The 10,860-nt window shown below is 49.7% G+C and overlaps 1 protein-coding gene across 1 annotated transcript; it reads right to left on the bottom strand.

The window, feature by feature from the left end:
* Window positions 1-1,115: 1,115 nt before the first annotated feature.
* On the bottom strand, window positions 1,116-9,798 carry LOC120018734 (sodium- and chloride-dependent GABA transporter 2-like). The gene is made up of 13 exons (XM_038961936.1): window positions 9,675-9,798; window positions 9,274-9,408; window positions 8,310-8,450; window positions 4,682-4,769; window positions 4,110-4,242; window positions 3,711-3,949; window positions 3,509-3,633; window positions 3,292-3,404; window positions 3,054-3,191; window positions 2,814-2,916; window positions 2,481-2,581; window positions 2,044-2,214; window positions 1,116-1,793 (listed from the first exon to the last, which is right to left on the bottom strand). The coding sequence occupies exons 1-13, from the start codon at window positions 9,790-9,792 to the stop codon at window positions 1,668-1,670; spliced, it is 1,731 nt and encodes a 576-aa protein (XP_038817864.1). The 5' UTR covers window positions 9,793-9,798; the 3' UTR covers window positions 1,116-1,667.
* Between the last annotated feature and the right edge of the window lie 1,062 nt (window positions 9,799-10,860).

Genomic DNA, 10,860 nt, shown 5'->3' with positions numbered 1-10,860 from the left:
GGCAGTGAGGACCAGAGTCAGAACAAGAGGATCTGTACAGAGGACAAGAGGGATGAGGTGTCCACTATTACTCACTTACAGATGCCATCCAGGCAACACGTCCGCAAGCAGCCAGACCCCAAGAGAAGCTTGTCTCACTGGAGGAGCCCTGTCTCCTCCCCCAGCCCCAGCTCTCGATCTCCCTCCAGCCTTTCCTGCCTTGTGTCCCCTCTGTGTCCAGCTTTTACACTTCCACCGCCCCCCTTCCGGTGGCTACTCTCCCCTCCCGGCCAGCAGGTGGCCCTGCAGGCACGGTCCAGGCCTGTCCTTGTTCAGTGCGGCGCGCGACAGGCGCTTCCTGAACACGGTGGGCATCCTAAGCCAGTCAGGCCTGCTTGACATCACACTGCACACCCAGGACCTCCTCCGCCAGAGCAATGCCATAGACCGAGACATCGCCCAGCTCTGCCAGCACACACAGCTGCTGTACCAGGCCGCCAACAAAAACAACAACCCCTATAACAACAACGACCCACACAACAACAACCCCAATGCCAACGCAGGCTGGGAGAGGATACACCAGGCTCAGTCAGGCTGCTACCCCAGCCTCAAGAACCTGGGGAGTGAAGAGGATCACAACACTTATAGTCCAGAGCCAGGAGTGGGAGGGCACGCCAGTTTCAAGACATTCGGTTGGCTCTAATATCAGCAGTCATACCCACAATGAGGTGGGAGGCATTGGAGTCAACATGGGCCAGCATTCCTGTGGAACGCTTTCAACAGTCCATGCCCTGACGAATTGAGGCTTTACTGAGGGCAAAAGGGGGTGCAACTCAAAATTCCTAATGTTTTGTACACTCGGTTTATAACCATATGCTATGGTTTAAAGATGTCATTGAAACATAAAAGGTCATCTCATTCAGGGTCTTATTCAGATCCTAACAGGGAATTATGTGTTAGCATTGGTCATTGATTGTTTGTTTTATTATTGACAAAGTATTTTGATTTTAGACTAAATACTGTATACTGTGTAGTAGAAAAACTGTGTGTGTTTGCTTCTTGAGTCTCATCTAAGGGAGTGCCAAGACACACATTTCCATGTGACAAAGACAAAACACGCTTCATTTTTTTATCTACTTTAATTAGTGTTTTTAGAAAAACATCCTGTTTCTGATGTCTAATAAGGATTATAAAAATGCAAGTGAAGGCTAACGTTGAGGTAAAGCACTAATTTACAAAACAAAAATGCCATTAGTCAGAGTTGCTGTATATTAGCCAAAAGTGGTCTTTCATATTAACAAACTGACAAACTGACTGATGTGACTATAACTGCTACCATGGAAACTGGAGTGAGTGACTTCAGAAAGGTATGTCATGAGGTACTTCCAGTAACCCATGTTAAGCCTTGAGTGGGGACAGTTGAAAGAACATTGTAGATTGTCATTGTACAAAACAGTGTCTCTAGGTTGCTTGACGCTCTGTGCTTGAGCTATGTTCTTTCAAATGTACGGTGGCAACACTTCAAATATGGAACATGATGACACTGTATTGAAACATGCACCATTGTTCATTATCAATGGTATTCTCTCAACGTGTTGGTAAAGATACAAGAGTTCAGCTAGGTGTTGTGTTAAAATAAATGTTCAGTATACGAAGAGCTTTGACACAAAAACTTTTCTAGGTGTGTGTCAGTTCATTTGTCTGTGCTTTCCCCTGCTACAGTCATGAGTACATCCATCTCTGCTCCAGAGGACAGCCTTTCTCTTCCGGGTCAACAGGAGGTCATGGTCTGGCCGACACAAGTGGAGGAAACGCTGGGGAGTTGAGGGGAAAGTCAGCACATCAACATGTCAACTTTAGTGGTTAATGATTTAAACTTCATTATTTCTTTGTTAGTTGGTTTCTTCAATTTATAGTGAATTAATAATACTTACCCACTCAGTTTACAAAAATAATTTGAGATCTATAAGTCCTCCAATTTGACCCTCTAAACATAATTATTCTATGACCAATCCACGAAGGAAACCCGGGTTTAAACTCCAGTCACAGGTCAGTCACACTCACCTCTCTAAGGCTGCCTGTCCCGGTGCAGATCTGCAGCAGGGCCCACCCGGGGACCAGGACGATGGAGGAGAGGGCCAACAGCCAGCCCAGAACATACACCCATCCTGGGTACACATACCAGCGGTTGAAGGTCAGGGGCTGGTACTCCACCAGAGAGCAGATGAACGACACCTGGGAGAGACACGAGGAAATGAGGATTTCTTCAACATTAATGCTTTTAACTTCTAGAATAACTCCAGATCAGTCCTTGTTGACGTGAGCATGTGAATATAGTTGCTTGTGTAAAGCAAGTGAACGTCCAAATGCAACAGGTGCCATTTGGCAAAACATGCATTTGTAAACTATTGCATTGTGATAGTGCCATCTCATGGTACCTTAGAGAATTGCACAATATGAGTCCTGCTTGCCGTTACTGTCCATCAAAGCCTGAAACTCACCAGGGAAACCAGAGGGGTCATATAGAGCCAGCAGAGCTTGAAGATGGGGTTAGGCCTCATCCCTGTCATGTCCTCTATTACACCATACATACGCTCTGCACCTGGTGGGTAAGATTGGGTACACGTTAATGACATTATCTAAATGTTGACATGAATTGATATCAGGTTTATCATCTCAATAAGATGGATAGTGGAATGATACTGGTTTGCCTTTCTATAGGATTCTATGGCACTACAGTGTTTATGTTTTATATATATTTTATAAATTACATTTTTTATTCGACATAAATCATTGACAGAAATGTATTCCAGGTTAGTTCACGTCAGCCTCACCAAATATCCATCCCATGGCCAGGGTCTCGAACACAGAGAGGAAGAGCACACAGGTTCCGTTACAGGCGTAGTAGTCAAACAGCTGGAACACATACATTCCACCCTGGGGACAGGAGGAGAGAGGTGTGAGTAGGACAACCACTCTCTTTAAGTAGATCACAGTTAGAGATCTGGAACACCATTTCTGTCATTTCTCTCTATACTCTCTCACTCTCTACCCTCTCTTTCTCTCTGTCTGACCTCTGTGACCATGATGAGTTGGAAGAAGAAGCAGGTGAGACAGAAGAAGAGGAGGAAGAGCTCCCTGCGCCCAGTCCTCCGCAGCACCGTGGGAAACAGGTCTGATACTGACGTCATCACCACCTCCATGGCAACAAACTGGATGGGGGAGGAATACAGAACGCCATAGTACACGCCTTTAAACTTTAGAGATTAATGTGTGAACTATTGTGTGTGGACTGTGGAGATAATAGCTAACCTGTGTATCCAGACCCAGTAGAATGATCATGATGAAGAAACAAGCAGCCCACATCTGAGGCAGGGGCATCATGGCTACTGCCTGGGGGTACGCTATGAACGCCAGCCCAGGACCTGAAAGAACCCAGTTTAAAATATAATGTATTTGTTTCACTTCATTTCATCCAAGTGTCCAACTGTCCTGAAGATAACATAATAAAAACGAATTTGTGCAGTACCTGACTCCGCCACCTCCTCAATGGGGACGCCCTGTTCATGAGCCATGAACCCCAGGACTGAGAAGACTGCGAACCCAGCAACCACACTGGTGCCGCTGTTCAGCAAGCACAGCCACAAGCAGTCTCTGAAACATACACAGACACAACATTCAACACACACAGTGTCACCACACACAGTGTGCTGATGAGGATAAGGACTCACTTGTAGCAGTTGTTGTTGTAGGTATTGTAGGAGCCCAACACGGTTAAGGAGCCCACTCCCACACTGTAGGAGAAGAAGATCTGGGAGCCGGCCTCCATCCACACCTGGGGGTCAGAGAGCCGGTCTGGTTCGGGGTAGAGGTAGAACAGGACCCCCTGCATGGCCCCTGGCAGAGTCAGGCCTCTGATCAGCAGTACCAGCAGCATCGCGTAGGGGAAGGTAGCAGTGAAATATACAACCTGGACAGAGAGCGTGTGTATGGATGGAGACAGGGAGAGGGGTGTAAAATCACAAAGACAGAAAGCCATGCGAGAAAAAGAATAAGAGATTGTACTCTTTCAATGCTAAACAGAACATATGCTGTGTGTGTGCATATGTGCTGTGCACAAACACACACACCTTGCCTGTTGACTTGACCCCTTTCCAGATGCAGAAGTAGCAGATGACCCACATGACGATGAGACAGAGCAGCACCTCCCACCTGACACTGCCCACCTCCTCTATACCCCCCGAGATGGCCAGCACACGACGCCTAGATGGAGAGAGGGGAGAGACACAGAGGGAAGAGACAGAGAGAGGGAAGAGACAGAGAGAGGGGAGAGACAGAGAGGGGAAAGACAGAGAGAGGGGAGAGACACAGAGAGGGGAGAGAGTCACAGAGAGGGGAGAGAGTCACAGAGAGGGGAGAGACAGAGAGATAGGAGAGAAACAGAGGGGGGTGAGACAGAGAGAGAAAGGGGAGAGACAGAGAGGGGTGAAACAGAGAGAGGAGGGACAGAGAAGGGGTGAGACAGAGAGATGGGTGAGAAACAGCAGCAACTCCCACGTGACACTGCCCACCTCCCCTATACCGCCCAGATGTCCAGCACACGACGCTTAGAGAAAGAGACTGGTGAATGTAGACAAACTGACATTGTCTTTTATGTTGTGGCCAACTGGAAGATCAAGGTATGTTGAATCCGTAAACTTACTCCCAGAATTCAGTGGCTGCAGAGGTTGAGTTCATCTGTCCGGTCCAATTGAAAGTACGGTTTTGAGAGGAGAAGTCAACACAGTCATCTAATGGGGAGAGAACAGAATGTTTACAACTACAACTTGCTTTAACAATTCTTATGGTACACCCTTTATGTTATTATTTTTTCTGTCTTATTTTACCAGGTGAGTTGACTGAGAATACATTCTCATTTACAGCAACGACCTGGGGAAAGTTACAAAACATAGTCAAAATACATACCAAAAACGTGAGTGAAAATCACCTGGAGGTGAGTTGGAGTACTACGTACCAGTGTTCTAGGGGTTGGTGCAGCCGGTCTAGGGTACCTACCAGTGTTCCAGGGGTTGGTGCAGCTTGCCCAGGGTACCTACCAGTGTTGCAGTAGTTGGTGCAGCTGGCCCAGGGTACCTACCAGTGTTCCAGGGGTTGGTGCAGCTGGCCCAGAGTGCCTACCAGTGTTCCAGTAGTTGGTGCAGCCGGTCTAGGGTACCTACCAGTGTTCCAGGGGTTGGTGCAGCTTGCCCAGGGTACCTACCAGTGTTCCAGGGGTTGGTGCAGCTTGCCCAGGGTACCTACCAGTGTTGCAATAGTTGGTGCAGCTGGCCCAGGGTACCTACCAGTGTTCCAGGGGTTGGTGCAGCTGGCCCAGAGTGCCTACCAGTGTTCCAGTAGTTGGTGCAGCTGGCCCAGAGTGCCTACCAGTGTTCCAGTAGTTGGTGCAGCTGGCCCAGGGTACGTACCAGTGTTCCAGGGGTTGGTGCAGCTGGCCCAGGGTACGTACCAGTGTTCCAGGGGTTGGTGCAGCCGGCCCAGGGTACCTACTAGTGTTCCAGTATTTGGTGCAGCTTGCCCAGGGTACCTTCCAGTGTTCCAGTAGTTGGTGCAGCTGGCCCAGGGTACGTACCAGTGTTCCAGTAGTTGGTGCAGCTGGCCCAGGGTACCTACTAGTGTTCCAGTATTTGGTGCAGCTTGCCCAGGGTACCTGCCAGTGTTCCAGTAGTTGGTGCAGCTGGCCCAGGGTACGTACCAGTGTTCCAGTAGTTGGTGCAGCCGGCCCAGAGTACCTGCCAGTGTTCCAGTAGTTGGTGCAGCTTGCCCAGGGTACCTGCCAGTGTTCCAGTAGTTGGTGCAGCTGGCCCAGAGTACCTACCAGCGTTCCAGTAGTTGGTGCAGCTGGCCCAGGGTACCTACCAGTGTTGCAGTAGTTGGTGCAGCTGGCCCAGGGTATCTACCAGTGTTCCAGTAGTTGGTGCAGCTTGCCCAGTCTACCTACCAGTGTTGCAGTAGTTGGTGCAGCTGGCCCAGAGTACCTACCAGCGTTCCAGTAGTTGGTGCAGCTGGCCCAGGGTACCTACCAGTGTTCCAGTAGTTGGTGCAGCTGGCCCAGAGTGCCTACCAGTGTTCCAGTAGTTGGTGCAGCTGGCCCAGGGTACGTACCAGTGTTCCAGGGGTTGGTGCAGCTGGCCCAGGGTACCTAACAGTGTTCCAGGGTTGGTGCAGCCGGCCCAGGGTACCTACTAGTGTTCCAGTATTTGGTGCAGCTTGCCCAGGGTACCTACCAGTGTTGCAGTAGTTGGTGCAGCCGGCCCAGAGTACCTACCAGCGTTCCAGTAGTTGGTGCAGCTGGCCCAGGGTACCTACCAGTGTTCCAGTAGTTGGTGCAGCTGGCCCAGAGTACCTACCAGTGTTCCAGTAGTTGGTGCAGCTGGCCCAGGGTACCTACCAGTGTTCCAGTAGTTGGTGCAGCTGGCCCAGAGTACCTACCAGCGTTCCAGTAGCTGGTGCAGCTTGCCCAGGGTACCTACCAGTGTTGCAGTAGTTGGTGCAGCCGGCCCAGAGTACCTACCAGCGTTCCAGTAGTTTGTGCAGTTGGCACAGGGTACCTACCAGTGTTCCAGTAGTCGGTGCAGCTGGCCCAGAGTACCTACCAGCGTTCCAGTAGTTGGTGCAGCTGGCCCAGGGTATCTACCAGTGTTCCAGTAGTAGGTGCAGCTGGCCCAGGGTACCTACCAGTGTTGCAGTAGTTGGTGCAGCTGGCCCAGGGTACCTACCAGTGTTGCAGTAGTTGGTGCAGCTGGCCCAGAGTACCTACCAGCGTTCCAGTAGTTGGTGCAGCTGGCCCAGGGTACCTACCAGTGTTCCAGTAGTTGGTGCAGCTGGCCCAGAGTGCCTACCAGCGTTCCAGTAGTTGGTGCAGCTGGCCCAGGGTACCTACCAGTGTTCCAGTAGTTGGTGCAGCTGGCCCAGAGTGCCTACCAGTGTTCCAGTAGTAGGTGCAGCTGGCCCAGGGTACCTACCAGTGTTGCAGTAGTTGGTGCAGCTGGCCCAGAGTACCTACCAGCGTTCCAGTAGTTGGTGCAGCTGGCCCAGGGTACCTACCAGTGTTCCAGTAGTTGGTGCAGCTGGCCCAGAGTGCCTACCAGCGTTCCAGTGGTTGGTGCAGCTGGCCCAGGGTACCTACCAGTGTTCCAGTAGTTGGTGCAGCTGGCCCAGAGTGCCTACCAGTGTTCCAGTAGTTGGTGCAGCTGGCCCAGGGTACGTACCAGTGTTCCAGGGGTTGGTGCAGCTGGCCCAGGGTACCTAACAGTGTTCCAGGGTTGGTGCAGCTGGCCCAGGGTACGTACCAGTGTTCCAGGGGGTTGGTGCAGCTGGCCCAGGGTACCTACCAGTGTTCCAGTAGTTTTTGCAGCTGGCCCAGAGTACCTACCAGCGTTCCAGTAGCTGGTGCAGCTTGCCCAGGGTACCTACCAGTGTTGCAGTAGTTGGTGCAGCTGGCCCAGAGTACCTACCAGCGTTCCAGTAGTTGGTGCAGCTGGCCCAAGGTACCTACCAGTGTTCCAGTAGTCGGTGCAGCTGGCCCAGAGTACCTACCAGCGTTCCAGTAGTTGGTGCAGCTGGCCCAGGGTATCTACCAGTGTTCCAGTAGTTGGTGCAGCTGGCCCAGGGTACCTACCAGTGTTGCAGTAGTTGGTGCAGCTGGCCCAGAGTACCTACCAGTGTTCCAATAGTTGGTGCAGCTGGCCCAGAGTACCTACCAGTGTTCCAGTAGTTGGTGCAGCTGGCCCAGAGTACCTACCAGCGTTCCAGTAGTTGGTGCAGCTGGCCCAGGGTATCTACCAGTGTTCCAGTAGTTGGTGCAGCTGGCCCAGTGTACCTACCAGTGTTCCAGTAGTTGGTGCAGCTGGCCCAGAGTACCTACCAGTGTTCCAGTAGTTGGTGCAGCTGGCCCAGAGTACCTACCAGCGTTCCAGTAGTTGGTGCAGCTGGCCCAGAGTACCTACCAGTGTTCCAGTAGTTGGTGCAGCTGGCCCAGAGTACCTACCAGCGTTCCAGTAGTTGGTGCAGCTGGCCCAGAGTACCTACCAGCGTTCCAGTAGTTGGTGCAGCTGGCCCAGGGTACGTACCATTGTTCCAGTAGGTGCAGCTGGCCCAGAGTGCCTACCAGCGTTCCAGTAGTTGGTGCAGCTGGCCCAGGGTACCTACCAGTGTTGCAGTAGTTGGTGCAGCTGGCCCAGGGTATGTACCAGTGTTCCAGGGGTTGGTGCAGCTGGCCCAGGGTACCTATCAGTGTTCCAGGGTTGGTGCAGCCGGCCCAGGGTACGTACCAGTGTTCCAGGGGTTGGTGCAGCTGGCCCAGGGGAGCTGAGCGCTGAAGGAGAAGACCAGATAGAACAGAGACCAGGCCAGAATGATGATGTAACACATACAGCTGTAGAGGAGGATCAACTGCCCTGCATAGCCAATACCTGAGAGGGAGACACATTGACAGACTATATAACCAGATGATTTTCACATGGTCCTAAATGGACAGGTGTTACACTAACCCTAACTTTATCAAGAGTGAATTACCACACTTTCTTTCTGCCAAAGGTTGGGGAACAAGGCTCAGACAAACAGTTCCTACTCATCTTCCATCTCTTCAAAAAGTAACTTGATTACTCCTACTAATCCTATTAATCCCTTCTCCCTCTAACAAAATGTAATAAAACCTTTCCTGCTCTAACACTTGTCTTTTCCTTCTAGCACTGACTTTGCTGATAGCTGCTCTACTGAATGAAAACATGTACTTACTATTACTGTGATATGTGTTTGTCTCACCTAGCCACCTTAAGATGATTGAACTAACTATACGTTGCTCTGGATAAGAGCATCTGACTCAAATGAAAAATGTATATGTAAATGATAGAAGCATTTACCTTTGATCTGTGAGAAAGTGTCACCAGACTTGGCACTTGTTGTGCCTTCAGCCTGCTTACATATTAACCCCTCTGTCACAAATGAACCTCTTCATGTCATTCTTATCCAGTGGCACAGAGGCCATAGGTGTCAGTGTTTTCGGCCTCCTAGAACAGCCATGGATTCCTTTTATTTGTAGTCAGGAGTTTGTGTCAATTTATTTAGGATTAATTGGAAATCCACCCTCATTACACTGTTCATCAGTCCAATTCAGATGAATTGAAATAGTTTGAGCATCATGTATTCCTATGTTCTTCTGCCTGTCCTGTCTACAGCCCTGTTTCTGTGACTCCTCAGTGGGTGGGGGTGTCATCGTGTTGCCATGGTGCTCACCCTCGGCCAGTGGGCACAGCCTCTTCCAGCAGGTGATGCCCCCCTCCTGAGTGTACTGTCCCATGGCCGTCTCCAGCAGGAACAAGGGCACCCCGCAGGTCATCACAAACACCAGGTACGGCACCAGGAACGCCCCTGACAAATACACACCACCAGATCACTACATGAGAACAAAATGATAGCTACTATATAGCTACTGTAAAGTACCTTATAGAAACAAGAAGAGAAATGCCATGCTTCCATACCTTGTCTTTGTCTTGTGACCTCTATACCTGGTCTGTACGAACGGTACTGTATCAAACATGCTGTATGATACAGGGGTTTAAATGATCTAAGTTGCCTAATTTGATCAGCTGATCATCATTTGAATAACAATGGCACCCTCTCCTTCATGGACTCACCTCCACCATTTTTGTAGCAGAGGTAGGGGAACCTCCACACGTTACCTAGTCCCACCACGTTCCCTGCTACGGCCAGGAGAAATTCTGTCTTGCTGCCCCAGTGACCTCTCTCCTCCATCTTCACCTTCGCTGATCCCTCCTTCGCTGCACATCCTTCCTTCACCATCACCAACATTTCCTTCTGACCCAGATCGTCATCCTTTCTTTTTTCGTCCTCTATCCAGGCTTTTCCTTTTGTTCCATCTCTCCCATATGCCTGTCCGTCCATTGTGTTCTGAAGGCTGGTATCTATCCCAAGTTCAGCCAGCGTGACTGAAGCAGCAGGAGTCTGAAATGTACTCATTGACTCAGACAGACACATTCCAACTGCTACTGTTGAGTTTGGACGACTACAATCCTTCAATAAGTTACTAAGGCCCGAAAGGACCCTACTCAAAGACATAGGATCTAGAGTGCATCAATAAGTTAGAATGATGAGTTATGATTAACCTACATAATCTACTTAGGGTTCAAAACAATCAAATGTTCAAAGAAAAGGGTGGAATGGCATTCCATCTCCTTGCATTCATAAAGTTTTTAATTGAATTGAAATCAAAATGGCTTTTGTCTCAACCATTAACACTGTGCCATTTGTTATGTTCAACAGTGTGATCATGATTCCTGACAGAAATTAAGGGGAAATTCCTAACTTGTCAAACCTGTCTGCTGTACGTGTATGAGGAAAACTGACGTGCTACTCGGAGTCTGTGATGCAATCTTTGCAAGGGACCAATCAGTGTGTTGTACAACAAGGTAATCAGGCTTTGTCAACAAACCCACAGTAACAAAAGTGTGAATGGAAACTCGTCTCTTCACACTCAAGGTGTACACATCCATCTTTACATGAAGCGTATCTTGATTTGGGCTCTGCTTTGCAGCCATACCATACCATATGCAGGTGGGTGTATTTAAGGACATTTACATGGCACATGTATTCTTTATATTAATCACATTAACCATATCTTTGCTTAACATATTTACAATTACATTTTCTCTCTGCATGTTCTGTTGTTATGCAGATGCTCAGGTCCTCCACCTACATCACATAGGGTCAGAGGGTGTAGCAGGTCTGCCAGAGTTCATGGGGTCATGGAGTGTAGATGACAGAACCATCCTCCAGTATGACAGTAGCACCATGCACATGGAC

Source organism: Salvelinus namaycush, chromosome 23 (assembly GCF_016432855.1).
Source record: "Salvelinus namaycush isolate Seneca chromosome 23, SaNama_1.0, whole genome shotgun sequence".
In the NCBI taxonomy this organism is placed as follows: domain Eukaryota; kingdom Metazoa; phylum Chordata; class Actinopteri; order Salmoniformes; family Salmonidae; genus Salvelinus; species Salvelinus namaycush.
Note: the sequence above shows the minus strand (reverse complement) of the source record. Positions and strands in the feature narration are given on the sequence as shown.